Source organism: Pseudorca crassidens, chromosome 5 (genome assembly GCF_039906515.1).
Source record: "Pseudorca crassidens isolate mPseCra1 chromosome 5, mPseCra1.hap1, whole genome shotgun sequence".
Taxonomy (NCBI): Eukaryota; Metazoa; Chordata; class Mammalia; order Artiodactyla; family Delphinidae; genus Pseudorca; species Pseudorca crassidens.
Genome location: NC_090300.1, coordinates 29,606,621 through 29,625,938, shown reverse-complemented (window position 1 = coordinate 29,625,938; position 19,318 = coordinate 29,606,621). Strand labels below are relative to the sequence as shown.

The 19,318-nt window shown below is 39.0% G+C and overlaps 1 protein-coding gene across 2 annotated transcripts in view; it reads left to right on the top strand.

Annotated features, from left to right (window-relative positions):
• Positions 1-19,318, top strand: part of ATP1B3 (ATPase Na+/K+ transporting subunit beta 3) — a 41,542-nt gene that overhangs the window by 18,046 nt on the left and 4,178 nt on the right. Inside the window, exons 2-5 of one of the 2 annotated variants that reach the window (XM_067737633.1) lie at positions 1,292-1,420; positions 5,743-5,850; positions 11,344-11,528; positions 14,244-14,294. In XM_067737633.1, the coding sequence (XP_067593734.1) occupies positions 1,292-1,420; positions 5,743-5,850; positions 11,344-11,528; positions 14,244-14,294 (473 nt within the window). The remainder of the gene's footprint in view (positions 1-1,291; positions 1,421-5,742; positions 5,851-11,343; positions 11,529-14,243; positions 14,295-19,318) is intronic. The other variant, XM_067737634.1, reaches the window with a different exon arrangement.

The following is a 19,318-nucleotide window of genomic DNA, read 5'->3' as shown; positions in this document are numbered from 1 at the left end:
TTCCAGGTTAGGAACCCCTGCTCTAGCCCTTCTGCTAGGACAAATATTAATAAGCAGGTTTATGTTAAGACTGGAAAATGAAGCTGATGTTAATTCAACTTTGGGGAATTAAGTGTTCTTTACTGTTGCTGTAACTGAGGATTTATTGAATATTCTTTGATCAGGTTTTTTTTTGGCTGTGCTGCGTGGCATGTGGGATCTTAGCTCCCCAACCGGGAATCCAACCCGTGCCCTCTGCATTGGAAGCACGGAGTCTTAACCATTGGACTGCCAGGGAAGTCCCTTTGATCAGTTTTTAAATGTTCAAATATAAATGTGTGACGTTAACAGTATATTCTAGTATATAATCTTGATGGTGACCACTTACGATGTTAGATCTTTGAATACAGACATTTGAGAAAAATCTAGATGTTCACAAAATAAATCACTGGCTTAGGATAGATCTTAGTGTTTCCAGATTGTGAAGAAAAAAAGGTTAAGCCCTTGATGTTGAAACTTGCGTCTGCCAGCTCTTGCTGCGTGCTTAGCAGGGAGTTGTCAAGTCCCACTGGTTGGGATGCTCCTCTCTTCACTTCTGCATGATGCTTCCACTCAACCAGTGTTTCCTAAACTTTATTCATTGATACCAGCTTCATGATTTACCTTCTCTGCATGTTTCCTGGCTATTCTCTAAATCAGCTCACTTTTTAAAACCCAAATTTATGCTAATAATTACTGTGAAATACAGGGTTGATGTGCTAATTCTTTTTTTTTTTTTTTTTTTTTTTTGGCCGCCTGTGCGGCATGCAGAACTTCCCCTAGGATTGAACCCATGGCTCCTGTAGTGGAAGCACGGAGTCTTAACCACTGGACCACTGGGGAAGTCCTATGTGTTAATTTTTTTGTTTGTCACATATACATACTGGGGTTTTTGTCCAACCTAAAATCATCTTTCTTCTTTCTAGAGAGCATTAACTCCATTTCGGGAAATACTCCCTTATGTGCTGGAATTTTAAAGCTCTGATCTTGAATCAGTGTGATCTGTGGAAGCTACTTGTAGTTGGAAGTATCAGAGGAGAGGAGGGGGTCACAGGATGTGGGTGGGTGCTGCCTGCTGAAATACCCCTTGCTTGGGCAAATTCATATCGCTCTGAATATGAAGATACTTGGCTGTGTGCATGGCAAAGCTTGGAGTTCTAGCCTTGCAATGATGGGTCTGTTTTTTTACCCTGGCCACATCACACACACACACACACACACACACACACAATGTGTATATCTTCAACTTTATGAGTTTTATTTTCTTTTACAGGTTTGATCTTGCTCTTCTACCTAGTCTTTTATGGGTTCCTGGCTGCACTCTTTACATTCACAATGTGGGCTATGCTTCAGACTCTGAACGATGAGGTTCCAAAATATCGTGACCAGATTCCTAGTCCAGGTAATTAATTATGTTGTGATTATCATGGCTTCTAACAAAATTGGGTTATTCTTTTATCTTCTCCGTAAGTCTGTATTACATAGCCAGTAGAAGATGTTAAACTTTAGGGTTAGATAATGTGAAAGTTTTGATTTTGTTTGTTGTTTAATATTTACATAGTGATATAAAGACCTTTAATATTTACATACTGATATAAAAACCTTTAATATTTACACAGTGATACAAAACCCTGGCTGATAAATCTTGAGTCTTTTGCCAAGAGTAAGCAGAAATGAATATTGAGAGTTAAAGTGAAGCCAGATTGATGAATATAGTTATAGTTATGAATGGTGTTTATGAATATTGTGTAGTAATTTCACTTTGCTCTGAGTAATTTACTTATGAAGTATATATTTCAGCTCTGGTGTGGGTTAGAGCATTGGTCTTGTAAAATACATGCTTCATGTTTTCGTTTGTTTGTTTGTTTGTTTTTTTGCGGTACACGGGCCTCTCACTGTTGTGGCCTCTCCCATTGCGGAGCACAGGCTCCGGACGCACAGGCTCAGTGGCCGTGGCTCACGGGCCCAGCCGCTCCCCGGCATGTGGGATCTTCCTGGACCGGGGCACGAACCCGTGTCCCCTGCATTGGCAGGTGGACTCTCAACCACTGCGCCACCAAGGAAGCCCCATGCTTCGTGTTTTTAATTGCTTAGTGTGGAAATGGTAAGAAGTCAATAGAGAATAAAATGAGTATACTCTTAATATGTTGAATTATTCTCTATTGATTGTCTTAGGGAAAAAAATTTCCTCTAGGATACTGGAGAATGTACCTTCGTACGGAAGAAAATCTTAACCTGGAGCACTTGTTTAAGTCACATTTTCTCCTTCCTGATTTTATTCTTTTTAAACAGTTGGTCTTTGAATGTTAGCTCCGCTTTTGTTGGTGCACACGGCCCTTGTCCTCAAAGTGCTAGTAAATAACAATAATGTGCAGAACTCCAGTGTATCTAATTCCCAGAAATATAAACAACGTCCAGAGATGCTAGCAAAGGGACGGCTCTCCATGGAGGAGCGTGATTTGGGCAGCAGGCAGAGTGGGCATGCAGGCCAGGGAAGGTGGGAGTCTGCAGCAGGAGGTTTCTGTCTGCAGCAGTGGTTCTCTTCCAGCAGTGATTTGCCCCCCAAGGCCATTCAGCACTGTCTGGAGACATTTTTGGTTGTCACAACTGCAGATGTGCTACTGTGAGTAGAGGCCAGGGGTGCTGCTAAACATCCCTATAGTGCATGGGACAACCTCCCACAACAAAGAATCATCTAGTTCAGAATGTCATTAGGTCCACGGCTGAGGAACCCTAGCCTAGATCCTTGCCCACTGCATGGACTTCTCAGCTATATCAGCAGCGAGATTGAACCAGTTTCCCCAACCAGTTTTCTTAAAAAGTTTGTCCTAATGGCTTTTCCTTTGTTTGCAGCTAATATTTATCTAAATATCATGAATAACTCTTTTGGTCTATTTGACCATGTATCTGAGACCAGCTCCATGCTAATTTTTTCCTCATCTTTCATTGTAGCCCTGTTTTCTTTCTACCTAGATGAATTCTAAGATAATTATTTCTCTTGCTGCCTTAAGTTATGTGACTATTACTGTTGAACATAAGCTGATCTATTTCAGAAATATTAAACCATTTATAATTTCATGAATAATAAAAGCAGTAAAATGTGTTCAATATACTTTTTTAAGTATATAATTTTAAACTGAGTTCCTTAAAATCATTCACCAAGTGTATTATAGTACTTAAAAACTTAATATTAGTTCAAATAAACAAATATATATGTACACGTATTCATATTATATATCTATATAATATTAGATGAATGTATACTAGTTTGTTAAATATGATTTTCTCTTCATAAAGGAATTATGGGTAATTAAATTTTATTTCTACTTCTTTTTTCTAAGGTTTTTTTTTTTAACAATGACCATATTCAAGTTTTTTTTTTTTTTTTTTTTTTGCGTTACGCGGGCCTCTCACTGTTGCGGCCTCTCCCGTTGTGGAGCACAGGCTCCAGACGCGCAGGCTCAGTGGCCATGGCTCACGGGCCCAGCCGCTCCGTGGCATGTGGGATCTTCCCGGACCGGGGCACAAACCCGTGTCCCCTGCATCAGCAGGTGGACTCTCAACCACTCCGCCACCAGGGAGGCCCTAAGTTTTATTTTTAAATGGTATCATTTCAATAATGTATTTGCGCCTGGTAAAATAAATGCTAGTTTGAAATTGGTATGTGTATTAACATATACATGCATATGATATAAACACGTACCATCCATGCACACCCCTATAGATGCATACACATGCATACACACATATTCATGCTCCAGTGGTTTAAATTATAAAGACATAAGAGTTACTGTAGTTTTCACATTCTGTTGATGTTCATGGTTTGGGGTAAGCCAAGACTTTATTTGGAGGACGTAGGTGTACTGCGTCAAAAAATGCAGCCGTACGGCACATTCCTGCTGTGTTTTTTTTTTACTTAAGAGTTTCAAACAGGCTGTTAAATGAACTAAGGCTCCAAGAGCATTGCTCAGCAAGATCTAAGAAGTAACTTGTATCAGAAACTCAGTTTTAGACATTCTGGTCTACAGAGTTTTTGTAAATTGAGTCATTTAAAACTTCCCATAGAAATAAGTCATGTTAAAGGAATGTAATCTTTTTTTTATAAAGCATAGACATTTTCATATTTTTCTTTAAAATTTCTTTCAAACTGGATGTTTTATTAAAAGTTGGGTTTTTCTTAAAGTTGGGTGTTTTTATACAGTTATGTATAAGCTGCCTTGATTCTGTTACTTTTTCACTTACAGTATATTATTTCTTGTTCCTTCTGTAAAACCTTAAAAATGAAAACATACAATTTCAGACATACACAGATGGTCACTTCATATACTGGATGGTCAGGTTTTATTTCTACATTGAACATTTTTATTAAAAAGTCAGAAAGTTACTATTGATTTTGTAGTAGGTGGAGGGGTAAGGAAAAATAGGCATATGAGATCCTCCAAATCCAAGTGATCTGGTATGTTGAGATAGTAGGTGAATGGGGAATCTAATTGGGGCTCTTTTGTGCTGTATATGGAATAAGATTTGCTCTGCCATTTGGGAACATTGAGTGTTTCATCATAGTTGAGTAGCATCGGATCTATTGTAGTTTAACTCAAGAACCATGCAGATCAACAAAGGCAGGTATTTAGGATTTGAAAGAAACTGGGTTTGATCTAAAACGAATTAGATGTCTATGAGCAGCAATTTTTTTTTTTTTGGCTGCATTGGGTCTTCATTGCTGTGCACAGGCTTTCTCTAGTTGCAAACAGCAAAAGCAATTTTAATGAAAACTAAAACAACCTTGTTATTTATTTTCAGATTCAATGCAAGGCTTATCTATAATAACTTTGATATATGGGGAATGTTTAGAAACTAGTGAGAATTTTAGGATTTTTTTGTTTAAGCCTTTGTGCAAGGCTGAATGTAGATCTAATGCTTTTAAATTAAACAATTTTTTTTATGAAGTAGAGTTGATTTACAATGCTGTGCCAATCTCTGCTGTACAGCACAGTGACTCAGTTATACATGTACAGACACAGTTTTGATCTAATGCTTTTAAATCAAGGAAAGCTTAAAGTTGGAAGCCTGATTGTTAGAGATAAATAGGCTTACATTTTCTGTTAATAAACTCATGCAAACATATTCTATATACATGGGTGTTGATTGCTAATGTGAAATTGTTGGTGGTTATGCGTCAGTTCAGTATGAGAAAACCACATTTTAGTTATCGAGCAGTGTTTATTATTGAAGGAAGAATATTTAACTGTAGAGTTAAAATTGTATAGGCCTCTTTCACTGAATAAGGTAAGCTTTCTTTACGAATGTTTTCGTACAGCTGTAATTTGAATGACAAAGTGCTTAGATTTTGATTTGCTAAAATTTTCTCTATATTAATGGCAAATTGGCAAAACCTAAAAATATTTAATAGAAAATGAATGTAGAAAGTACAAAGGAAAACTTGCATCTTTTAAATTAAGGAACAGAGCAATTCTAACTAAGATTTAGAGGAGGTTTCTAATTGGTAATGTCCGAGGTGATTGTGAAGATGTGGAATTTTTTCATTTTAGATGTCTCTTCGTAGTCAGATAGAAGTGGGAGGTTCTTGATAATTTCAACCTACCTGTGAAAACAATTTCCACAAAATTTACTGAGATCTTCCTTTTTAGAGATAAGAGTAAGGAGAAGGAGGGAGAGAAGGGAATTGCTATAATTAATTTCCCCCCTTTTCTTTTATCTCTATAGGGCTTATGGTTTTTCCAAAACCGGTGACAGCATTGGATTTTTCATTCAGCGTGTCTAATCCAGAGTCCTATAGAGGGTACATTAATGACCTTAAGAAATTTCTAAAGTGTAAGTATGTTTTTTTAGAGTAAGTTAAAAATTTTAGTTATTACAGAAACTAGTACCAAATTATGATTACTTTAGAAACATTATTCTTAGAGTTTGTCTTGCCTTTTTCTTTCTTTCTGTTAAACACAGTCAATTGAGAGGACTTGGCAAGTGGAATTTACTGTTATTCATGATGAATTTATGATTAGTCCATATTCTGACTTACGGAAAGCACAGGGGCCTAACCCTAATGGGCAGTTTATTTGATTTTTTTTTTAATCTACCCTTTAATAAGTACATGAAGTAGGTTCATTGAAGCATAACATTTATATCTGCATCAAAACAAATAGCATGTGACTAATGGAGCAAAACTATATTATAAAATGATGCCTCTAAGGATTTGGATCTTCGGGTCCAGTGTAGTGCTTGTGGTGTGGGGACGAGGAATGGTGTTCCTCATTAAAAGAAAAAAAGTTTGTGTATCGGTTGTGAGTTTTTCAGAGCTACTGGTTGCAGTGCTTTCTAATAGCCGTCCTGGCCCAGTTTTCTCTTCCGTTTTGTCTGCCCTGACTCCACGGTATCAACATTCACCCGAATAGCCATCAAGCGCCATGGCCTCTTGGTTCACGGCTGCCGCAGCTCTTCCTCAGCCACGCTCTCCTGCAGTGCTTCTTAGAATGTGCAGGACTCCATTGCCACGGCCGCTGATGGGGCTCCCTATACAACCTTCTCGTTTGCTTAACTTGCCCTCGCTCTTTGTCTCCCTCACTGGGACTTCCAGTTCACTGACCCTTTTATTTTATCCCAGCCGCTCCCCGCTCAGCTGCCCTTCTGGTCAAGCTCGTCAATTCCATAGTTTTTCATTTCATTTTTACTTAAGCCAGTACTCTAAAATCCCTCGCCTCCTAGTCCGTTTGTCATAAAACTTGCAAGTAGATGAAGCCGTGCAGTGCCCCTAGATGAAGCCCTGTAATTCCTGGATGGAGCTCTTCCTTTGAGCCTGCCCTCTGAAGACTAATTAGCACTGTGAATACTTGATCACCTCCCTCATGGATCAGATCTACTGCCTGGCAATCCTGCTGAATTTCCCTGGGTAATTCTCTGAAGGGATTATTTCCAGCCTCTACTCAAAACTCTAGCTCCTTACCTTTTCCCCTATAACTCACTTTCTTCATATAACCTGGTTTCCTACTTCAAGAGAAACTAGAAATACTCAGGTGGAAACTCCCCCAGTTTCCTTGTTACCAGTAAAACCAGCCTTCAGTTGCAGCCTTTTTGTCTGTGATTTTCCTCCTGCTCTGACAAGGGGAGCTGCCCTTCCTCTTATCTAAGTCCACCTGTCCGGGTCACGTTTTGCATCTCATCCCCTCTCACTGCCGCGAGCATTATGGTAATTACTAATCCTTCTCATATATGTTTAGCCTCTCTGTTGGATCCTTTCTTGTCAACATGTAGAAATCCTCAACCTCCCTCCTATCTTAAATCAAAAACCTTTTGATCCTGGTCTTCTTCTACCAACCGTCCTAAATCTCTTTCCCTTGGAAGTTAAATGTATATTTATTATTTAAATGGAGATGTTTTTGTGAGAGTATAATCCATGGTTTGAGAACCAAATAGTAAAGAAAGGCGTATAAGTAGAACAGTAATTCCCTGCCATACTCTGTTCTAGCTGTAGTCCTGTTCCTTTATTCAACAAATACTTCTTTTTGAGGGTCTTTTTTGTGTCAAGCACTCTTCTAATTTCCATCAATGAACAAACAAAGTTTCTGTGTTCGTGGAGTTTTTATAATCTAGTGGTGTGTTAGAAGGTAATAAGTGCTGTGGAGGAAAATAAGGCAGAGAAAGGAAATAGGGAGAGTTGAGAGGGCTGTAATTTTAAGCAGAGTGGTCTGGGAAGGCCTCATTGAAAGGGAATGTTTGAGGAAAGATCTAAGGATGAGGGAAGTAGCCATGGAACTACCCAGCAGTAGGTGCAAAGGCCCTGAGGCTCACAATGTCCAGTGTGTTCAGCGTTCATCAAGGAAGTCAGAGGGCCTGGATGGAGTAAGTGGGGAGAGAGTAGTAGGGAGATTGAGGTCAGGGAGTTAAAGGAGGACCAGATTGTGTAGGCCTTAGAGGCTGTTGTTCAGTTCTTTGACTTTCACAGTGACCAAGATGGAGGTTCTTAAGCAGAGAATAACATCATCTCAGATTTTTAAAGGATCACTCAGGCTGTTTTTTGAGACTAGACTGTAGAGGGGAATCAGGGAAGCTGGTTAGGAGGCCGTTGCAGTCACCTAGATGAGTGGAGATAGTGGCAAGGTCAGGAGCAGTGAGGCTGTGAGAAATCGTCTGATTCTGGATACATTTTCAACAGGAAATAACTTCATACTTTTGAACTTTTTCTTCTGTATCTTTAAATGCAATCTGCTGGCTCTTGATTTATCACTTTTATACATTGTCTTTACTTCCTGCCATGTTAAATGAGGATTTAGCTCACATGCCTCACACCTTCCCCTAATCTCAAATCAAAAGTAATTGAATTACTGTTTTATTTTCATTATTGGTTGCCTTCTTATACTTGTCTTTACGTCATATTCTACCATCTGTAGAGACTCTCGTCTAACTCCCTTATTTGTATACTATCGTTTGAGAGTTCTCTTATGTCCCTCTTTTCTGGAGAACTCCTCCCTAGAGTCCTTCCCCTCTGCTGCAGTCTGTACTGGTTTCTGTCTAGGGCTTCTACCACCCAGCTGTCATTTGGGGAGTTCGTTTGATCCCTTTCGGATTGGATTCACTGTTTCTTGCCTCCTGCGTTCTTTTTCTTTATTTATTCCCTAGTTTTGATGGAGTATATTCTCAAATAACTTTGTAAGAAAAGATACATGAATACTCTTCCATTGTATATATACCACTATACTATTTAGCCATAAAAAAAGAATGAAATCTTACTATTTGCAGCAACATGGATGGACCTAAAGGGCATGATGCTAAGTGAAATAAACAGACAAATACCAAATGATCTCACTTATATGTGGAATCTAAGAAACAAATAAGAAAACCAAGCTCATAGATGCAGAGAACAGATAGATTGGTTGTTGCCAGAGGCAGCAGGGGGCTGGGCTGAAGTTGTGAAGGAAGGTCAAAAGGTACACACTTCCAGTTAGAAATAAATAAGCCCTGGGGATGTAATGTACAGCATGGGGACGCTAGTTAACACTACTGTATTGCGTATTGGGAAGTTCCTAAGAGAGTAGATCTTAAAAGTCCTCATCACAAGAAAAAAATTTGTAACTATACATAGCGACAAGATGTTAACTAGACTTATCGTGGTGATCATTTCACAATGTGTACAAATATTCAAGCATTCATTGTGTTGTACACATGAAACATGTTATATGTGAATTACATCTCAATTTGTATTTAAATTTAAAAAAATTTTTTAAGATACATGGAATGTAGGTTTTTAATCCTTTCATTTCTGAAAATGACTTCTGCTTTTATTGTTCTAGTTTAGCTGTGTATATAATTTTAGTTCCTTTGTATTTGCCTTTTTCTGCTCAACAGTGTTTTTTGTTTTTGTTTTTAAATGTATTTCCTTAGGGTTCTAAAATTTCCAAGTGTTGGTGTCAGTCTCTGAAATATCACTTTGTTGGAAACTTGATGGGGTCTTTCGAGATGAAGAGTTAGATTCTCCAGTTGAGGAAACTATCATTACTGGAAAATTTCCTCACCTCAGTTTTCTGGTTCTCTGTCTAGAGCTATTCTGTTAGTTGTTGGGTTTTGGATCTCTTGTTTTTCTCTCATTTTCTACTTTTGCTTTATTATACTGGGGATTTACTTTTAGATCTTCAATGTTCAGCACGCCCTCCCCGCTCCCTTTTTTTAAACTTTGAATTGTCATTGTTGCTCTTAGGAATGCCTTTCTGGTGTTTAAAAGATACAGTCTCTTGTTAAAAGATACATCATCTGCTCTGGGTTGGGTTTTTTTTTCCCCCCTTGAATACTAATTAGAATTTAAAATCTTATATTGTTCAAATTATCTTTCAGGTCTCTCCCCCCCCTCCCCCCCCCCCGTTTACCTGCACCTTTTTCTATCTTACTTTAGGCTTTCCTCAGGAATGTGGGGTTCTGTGCTCTCTCTGGGAATGGTCACCTTTCTCTGTTCCCATCATGTGCTGAGCAGGGGTCTTCATATTCTGACCATTCATCCAACTCCTTGACTTAGAGCGGTTTTGTGTAGAAGTGGAAGTTGGCATCATACAAAAATGGTCCCTGATGAACTGTACCAACAGAGTATATGCAGGAGAAGCCCTTGGAGGAAACTGATGTAGGCCTTGAATATTTTCTGCCAAATGACATTCATGATTGTGCCACGAAAGTCAAAAAGGAGTGACGAATGTCAGTGGTACTGTTTTGTTTTAAAAGTTTACTCCTATCCCCCCTCCCCAATACCTGAGTCATTCTTGGCTATTTAATGGGTACATAGTTCCCATGATATCCTAATTTTTGATAAATAAAAGTTGAAACCAAAATTTTTGACTTTTTTTTTTTTAAGGGAAAGATCATACTTCCTTTTAAATGTGTTTACTTTGGGACTTCCCTGGTGGTCCAGTGGTTCAGCACTTTCCCTGCTGGGGCCTGGGTTCAGTCCCTGGCCTGGGAACTAAGATCCCACAAGCCTCGTGGCATGGCAAGCAAGCAAGCAAATGAACAAATTTAAATAAATTTAAATAAATAAATAAAGTTAAATAAGTATATGTGAGTACTTTGAAATTTTGGTTCCTGTTTTTGGTTGAATTCATTTTAGGCTGGCCTTTTTCTGGTACCATTTATACCCACACACCAACAGTTCTTATTGAGGCATTGTGGCACCGTGTTTATTAGTGAGTGCCTTGCAGTAGCCTAAGCTCATTGAGGGCAGGGTCCACAGCAGACTGGCTCCCCGTTGTGCCCCTTTTGTCTAACAGTGTGTCAAGTGCACAGCAAACATTCGAAAAATTGTTGAATTGTCTCCCTCTCCTTCTTCCCTATCTCCAAGTTGTAACCATTTTACTCCTTCATCCCCTTTGGATCTATCTTGTTACCTCCATCTCTGCTGAAAACACCCTTTTGTAAGCTAACGTTAACTCACATGTACACCTTTCTTTAGGCCCTTCATTTATGATTTTATCCTCAACACCTGTCTTACCCACTACACTGTAAATTACCTCCATAAGGGCAGAGGTAATGCGTTTTTATGTCCTCACCATTGTATCTTTTGGGCGAAGAGCATCGCGGGCGTTCAGGTAATGCTGTAGCCGTGGCTAGTGCCACCTAATGGTGACGAAAGAAATCTGTCACCCAGTTTGTATTGAAATGAAATAAACTGCAAAGCGCTAGATAGCAATCGGACTTTAAAGGAACAGACTTAACATTTTTTCCCTAAAATTTTCCAGTAAATGGCATTGCTGTTTTTGCCTTTGAAGAATGTTGTCCAAAGGATGATATATTTCTAGTTGTGTTTAAGGTCCTTTTTGGCTGTTTCCTTTTTAGCGTATGGCGTAGAAGAACAGAAGAATCTCACAGATTGTCACAGTGGAGCGCTTATTGAGCAGAAGGGTCCAGAATATACTTCGTGTCGGTTTCCTCTTGTCTTACTTGAAGCGTGCAGTGGTGTGGATGATCCCGAGTTTGGCTACTCCACAGGACGCCCTTGTATTCTTGTGAAAATGAACAGAGTATGTACATAATTTATTGCTGCGGCTGCTTTTTCCAAATCTCTTCTATTAAGAAGCTGGCAACTGTTTATTCAGTGCTCTCTCACTTGGTGGTAGCTTGTGTAAAAAGCTAACAGTGATATTGACCTTTGGAAAATTAATACAGAAAAAAACAATTGGTTCATAGATTAGTCATAAATTAGGGAGTAACGCAACTTCAGTTTTTCTCTTTTGGAACTAGCTGTATGCACTTAAGCGTAGATCAGAGCTTCAGGGATCAGGTATTCTGGGGATCATGCCCACAGCATGGTTGTGTTAATGTGCTGTGCTCATCTTTGCATCCTGTGTGGCAATGTAATTTAAAATCCCATGGCAAACTTACAAAGTTTTGGCTTATTTAACTTTTTCTGAATATTTAGTAGCAAAGCATAGCTTTATAGTATATGTCTATGTAATTAAATAGTAGAAATAGAGATAAATTTGCATTAAAATGAACCCAGCAGCATCTTGCCATGTTGTCCAGAGAAAGTGCCTGAATTGTATAGCCATTAGCAAACCAAGAAGCTAATGTGCTCTACATCTAAGTAACAATGTTGTGGAGTCATTGTGCAAAAGGAAGATGCCTTCCTTGCATAATGAAGTGATCTCCAGACCCTGTGCCTTCCTGCTCTATAAATGGTACTGCAGAGTTGTGTTCTGATAGAGTTAACCTGTTGAGGCCTGTATGGTCTCCCTTGAAGAATGAGGTAATTCCTGGTCATTTACGCAGAGAAAAGGCAATTTCCTAAACAGGTGCAGACCTCTCAAGGGCTTGAGTTTACATATCACTAAAGTTACCATCCCTAATAAAACTAAAACTTGAGTCTTCTGAAGTTGGCACTGCTAAATAAGGAGTTTCCCTGTAGGGAGAGCCAGCTAGACCCTTAAGCGCCCAGACTGGCTTCCCTCCAGCCTCTCTTTCCCCTGTCCCCATGGACAGCGACAGTTTCTGATTATCTCATAGCACTCCGGAAATCATTCTGAAACATTGCCTGGCACATAGTAGGCGCTCAATAAACATTTAATGGGATATTTTAGCAAAACTTAGGAACTAAGGTTAACAAAGTGGAGGTGAAACTGAAGGCAAGATGGGTAGGCCTGGAAGTGGGAGCAATCTGAACAACTATTTCAAGGGGACCCCTACTTTCCTCAGAAATGCTAGGGAGCTCATACATACCACATACTGTTAAATAAAGTAGAAATGGGTTTTCACAATCCACACAAGAAACCCAGATAGTTTATTCCTCGATATCTGTGGGGAATTGATTCTAGGACCCCTGAGGACACCAAAATCTGGAGGTGCTCAAGTCCCTTATATAAAATGGCATAGTATTTGCATATAACCTGCGCACATCCTCCTGTGTACTCAAGCATCTCTAGAGTACTTATACCTAATTCAGTGTAAGTGCTGTGTAAAAAGTTGTCAGCACACAGCAAATTCGAATTTTGCTCTTTGGAACTTTCTGGAATTTTTTCCCCCAGATGTTTTTGATCTGCGATTGGTTGAATCTGCAGATGTGGAACCCCCCCCCCCCCGATAGGGAGGGCCAACTGTAATGTGAAGCCAGGTGATCTAGCTTGTAAGATGAAGTAAACCCATTGCCTCCCACAGGGATGCCTTTTGTAATCCCTGCCTCCTAGGAGTATCTTCACAACACCTAGATTGATGGAAAATCTGTTCCCCATATAAAGCCAAGAGAAGAAATTCCAGTTCCATCTGCCACAGGACCAACCTTCTGAGTTTGTTTTCTTTGTCAGTATGTCCTCTGAATGATGAGGATGTGAGATTATACTTGCTGATAGGGCAGAATCTCACAGGCATGCCAGGAAGGCATCATCAGGCACACAGGGATCGGCAGTGACATGTTGCATAAGGGTGTAGCAGGGCATTTCATCCCAGTATAGTTGGTTCCAAAATCATTGCAAGGGCACGGATAGTTACTGCTCTTGAAATTATTATTTCGGTTGCAACAATACCTGTCTTTCGGGAGGAGTACTTACATTTTACAGGCATTCACATTAAAATGTATATAAATTATAAAATATAAATTAAAATGCATATAATTCAAAGGACAAAAAATCCTCTCATAAAATATATGGATAAATATCTGTTATCATTCATACAGAGTTAGTTATATCAACCACATAAATGAAAGCCTCATTACATAGAACTGAGTGGTGCTGTGAGAGTCCTCAAAATGGGATTCATTAAGCGTATGTGTTTTGTAGAACAGATACATGTGAAATACAACAGGGCTCTGTGGAAGCCTTATGGAAACATGGTAGCGTTGTGACCTAATATATTTTCATGAAGAACAGTTATTATATTACGCCTTTGCCATTCTTATTTGCATTAATGATGTGTTCATATAAATAACAAAATGTAAAGGTTTCTGTTTATTTCTTGTTTTAGGGTAGCAAAGTGCAATGTTGTGTTTTGGTCAATTCGTTGATAACTGATTTATTTTCTAAATTGTCCTAGTACTATAATAAGATAGATAATTGGTAAGATTATTGTATTGAAAAGTCTGTTCTAATCCTCTAAGATAAAATTAAAGTAAAAGGCAGAGGTAACAGGGTTTTAATGCAGTGTTAGTGTTCATCTCAACCCTCCCACCCGTGTCCCCAGCAATGAAGGAAGACGTTCTGTTGTGTACAGTTGTGATGTTTCAGTTAATCAATGTTTCTTTACCTTAGATAATTGGATTAAAGCCTCAAGGAGAACCAAGGATAGAATGTATTTTGAAGGTTAGTATTCAGAAAATAACCCAACTTCTGTTAAAACCTTAGTGTATCTTAAAAATACTTTAAAAGTCTAATGAATTTAGTCATTTTTTTCTTCCCTGTCACATTTTTAAAGTCCATTGTAGTCCCATTCTTAGAAGAATGAAACTCCACCAACCTTTGGGGGTAGCCCTTCTCTGTTTGCTAATAATAATTCAAAAAGACTTATTTTCCATGTGCATTTGATTTCACATACTTTGCCTTTATATTTACATATACCATATTTCACTGATTTTAAGATTCATTTTCTTTTTTCTAGCTTGATAACACCAAAATTGGGGTTGGCCTTATAACTGATAGTGACTTAATAGTGTATAAGATTTTTTCTTTCTTAATAGTACATAAATTGGTGTACATCAGTGGCATCTGAGATTTAATGAAAAACATGGTACATTTTCCTTAAGGAGGCATTATTTTGCTCTCTCATCCCTACTTTATTTTTTCCAGAGCACTGTGCTGTTTTCTTTTCATAATTTCTTTTGTTTTCTCTCCATGCTGCAAAGTTCAACTAAGACAAATATGTAAATGATGGGTAAGAGTTCTCAGGAGAAACTGTTAAGTTCTAAATTTAATTTTATCATTGTGTAAAATATTAGCATTCCAGCTCCAGTTAATATGTCAGAAGTGTCTTACTTGAAATGTTACATTGAAATCACTTCTAAAGTTGTTTGCCAAAGAAAACTGTAATCCCTTTTAACGATGAATGGATTTCTTATTTGGGCAGAAACTTCTTGCTGGGTGGTTCTCAAATCTGATCATGCATCAGAATCACTTGGAGGGTTTCTTAGGTCCCAGTTCTGCAGTTTCTGACTCAGTAGGTCCGGGGTGAGGCTGCAGAATTTGCGTTTTTAACTAAAGTTTCCAAGTGATGGTGATGCTGCTGGTCTGGGACCCACACTCTGAGAACTCCTGCTTTAGAATATCCTTATTGATTTATTTTGAGTATTTATTCACGATTTAGAATAGAATGAAAAGCTGGGAAGTTTGTGTTTTTCTCATCTGGGTTGAAGTATGCATGTGTGACCATAGGCAGCTCACTTTATCTCCTTATGCCATAGTCAGCTCAGCAGGAAACTTGGATTAAAAAATCAGAACCTCACTTAAAACCAGATGCTGCATCTAAGCTGAGTTTTTCTTGGTATACAAATCCTTCTAAAAATCTAGTGAGCTTCTACTGTCATCTCAAAACAGGAGAAAACGTTACACCTACAAGACAGATTTAGGAAATGTATGGTGTAACTCTGTGATCCCCCTTGCTTGCAATTCTTTCCAGTAGAAGGTTCCCGAGGCTGGCTGTGAGCCTTCAGCCAGTGGAAGTGCTGATTTTATGAGCGTCCTGTGTGCAGGAACTTTTGCCTCTGCATGTGAGCAGACAATGTAGATATACTTGGAACAGTGGGTCTGTGGAGCCAACACCATCAAGAAAGGAAAACACACACACACACACACACACACACACACACACACACACAGCCAGAAGGACAAAAGCCTTCCACTCCCTTCCTAAGGTTTACTTCTGTAAGCCTTTGGCCAGTATAAACTCCTCCGTGTTAACTCTTCACTTAGGATTATAAATGGATTTTTCTCCTTGTTATCTGTTATGTATCTTTTGCTTCTAGAACAGTTGGGGGAACTATTCTAGAATAGTTGGGGGAACTTCTAGAATAGTTGGAGGAACATCTGGTCTAATGACTCAGATTTCAATTTGCTGTCCCTTTTGCTTTGAAGAGTTGTGTGGAAAGTACATAAAATAATCAAAATAATAGATGGGGTTTTTGTTTTGTTTATTTAGTTGTGGAATATTTTTGTTTTTAGAAAAAAACACAAAATTGGAGGAAATCTTTGTAAAACTGCATTTTACTCGTTGGCTAGTCACAAAGGAGTAATCAGGTGGAATCCATAAATTTTCGAGGTGTGGCTCTGTGAACAGATGGCAGCATTTACTGCATATCACCATATTGCTGTTTTCCATTAGATTTGTCTATAATCAAGTGTTCTTAGTGTAAATTCTTTAGTTGACTTAATTTTAATATAATACATTTGTCTTTTATTTTGTCTTGTATTCTTAACTTTGATCTGCTTTTATTTATTTATAGGGATTTTTTTTGTCTTGTTTTTGTTTATTTATTTATTTATTTGGTTGGGCCTGGTCTTACTTGCAGCAGGTGGGCTCCTTAGTTGCAGCTTGCCAGCCCCTTAGTTGCAGCACGTGGGCTCCTTAGTTGTGACATGCGAACTCAGTTGAGGCACGCATGTGGGATCTAGTTCCCTGACTAGGAATCAAACCCCTGCGCCCTGCATCGGGAGCGTGGAGTCTTATCCACTGTGCCACTGGGGCAGTCCTTTAATTGCTTTCATACAAGTTAAGAGTCCTGGAAACACTAAAACATTGATGACAGAACATGCTTTTAGAGGTGGCCTTTAATTTTAAAGGATGGTTCCTGCAAAAGATGTAATATTCATATTTATGTCATTAGTGTTTTTTTAAATTTTCTTACAAAAGTGAATCGTGTTCATTTAAGAAAATTTAGAAAAATGCAGAAGGAAAACATTTGGTAAATGCTACCCAGAGTTAATCACTGCTTAGAACATTTGGTGTGTGTTCTTCAAGTTACTTACAGGTGATGACTCTACAGTAGAACCAAAATACATTAGTTTTAAACCTTTATTTTGTTTTCAGTGGAACTTAGTGACTGCTAATAGACTCTTGGACTTAGTTGCTCATGGTTTCCAATATGATGCCATTCGTATACTTAGAGAACCATGACATGTAGCTTCACCGTAAAGTACCTCATCATTGTTCAGATATGCATTTTATTATTTCACAATTTCTAAATGTTAATTTTAAGTAGAAGTCTGCCAACGTGATGGCTTAGGCACAAACCCGTAGAACAATTAATTGAGCATGTGACCATAACTCTGAGCCTCAGTTCCCCTCTCTATAACTGATCCTACACACTTAAGGGTTTTAGGCCTAAATGAGGTAAATATAAACTGAGTGTGGTATGTGGCTGAAAATGCACACTGAAGTGCTCAGTAAACTGTAACCCAGGACTTCCCTGGTGGCACAGTGGTTAAGAATCCACCTGCCAGCGCCAGGGACATGGGTTCAATCCCTGATCCAGGAAGATCCCACATGCCGCGGAGCAGCTAAGCCCGTGCGCCACAGCTACTGAAGCCCGCGCGTACGTGCCGCAACTACTGAGCCCGAGTGCTGTCTGAGCTCTGCAACAAGAGAAGCCACCGCAATGACAAGCCCACGCACCGCAATGAAGAGTAGCCCCGGCTCGCCACAACTAGAGAAAGCCCGCGAACAGCAACAGACCCAACACAGCCAAAAATAAATAAATAAATTAATTAATTAAAGAAAACCTTTTACATTTTGGGGAACATCTCTGTGTTTCTATGAATTATTAAGGAAAAATAGGTTAAAAGTAATTAATGGGGCTTCCCTGGTGGCGCAGTGGTTGGGAGTCCGCCTGCCGATGCCGGGGACGCGGGTTCGTGCCCTGCTCCAGGAGGATCCCGCGTGCCGCAGAGTGGCTGGGCCCGTGAGCCGTGGCCACTGGGCCTGCGCGTCCGGAGCCTGTGCTCCTCAGTGGGAGAGGCCACAACAGTGAGAGGCCCGCGTACCGCAAAAAAAAAAAAAAAAAAGTAATTAATGTACAAAAGTACTTATATCAAAGTGACTATTTTTTTCTCCTATATAAAATGTTACTTTAGACTCTTTTTAGCATGTATTCTGGTTTTTTCAATTTGTTTTTCATTTTTATTGGAGTATAGTTGATTTACAATGTTGTGTTAGTTTCAGGTGTACAGCAAAGTGAATCAGTTATACATACACATATATCCACTCCTTTTTAGATTCTTTTTAGACTTTTTTTAAATTAAGGAGTACAAATGTAGGGTGGTGTTTGAATAGTGAATGAAAAATGGCTTCTGCAGTTTCCCTTAGCCTTGTTATCTCCTGTTCTTCTTTTTTTTTTTTTTATAAATTTATTTTTGGCTGCATTGGGTCTTCATTCGAGCGGGCGCTGCTCTTCCTTGCAGTGCACGGGCTTCTCATTGTGGCGGCTTCTCTTGTTGCGGAGCACAGGCTATAGGCGTGCTGTACTTGTGGCACGTGGGCTTAGTTGCTCCACGACATGTGGGATCTTCCCTGACCAGGGCTCGAACCCATGTCCCCTGCGTTGGCAGGCAGATTCTTAACCACTGTGCCACCATGGAAGCCCCTCTCCTGTTCTTTCTACGTATTGTTGATCTGGATCGTTAGAACTTGCCCTTTTTGTGGGTTGTCATCGCTTTATGCTTTGCTGTCTTGCCTGTGTCGCTTGTCCATGTGTTTCTCTCACCCCATGCACATCTGCTGCTTCGTGGTGGTGAAGGGAAGTAAGCAGAGTACCGCTTCCCTTAGAGAAGATTCTTAGTTTTGCTATAGTGTTTCATGTATGCTTTCAAAAGTAGAAATTCGTTTATTCAAATCTAGAATGCAAACATTTAGTAACGTTTTAATTAGTGCCTTGTGAAGTTGCCACTGATTTTAATCATTGTTGTCTGTCATCTACTCAGTATGTGTAAAAGTGACAGTCATTAATATTGGGTCTACTCAGAATGTGTTACATGAGAATTTTCATAAATTGCTTATTTTTCAAGAAGAATACTAGATTTGTATCATTATCTTGTATATCAGTTTTTTTTTGAGGTATGGTTGATTTATAATATTACATAAGTTTCAGGTGTGCAACACAGTGATTCACAATTGTTAAATATTATACTTCATGTATAGTTATTATAAAATATTGGCTATATTCCCTGTGCTGTACAGTTTATCCTTGTAGCTTTTCTATTTTTATTTTTTTATAAATTTATTTTATTTATTTATTGTTTTTGGCTACCTTGGGTCTTCGTTGCCACATGCGGGCTTTCTCTGGTTGCGGTGAGTGGGGGCTACTCTTTGTTGCGGTGAGCGGGTTTCTCATTGCGGTAGC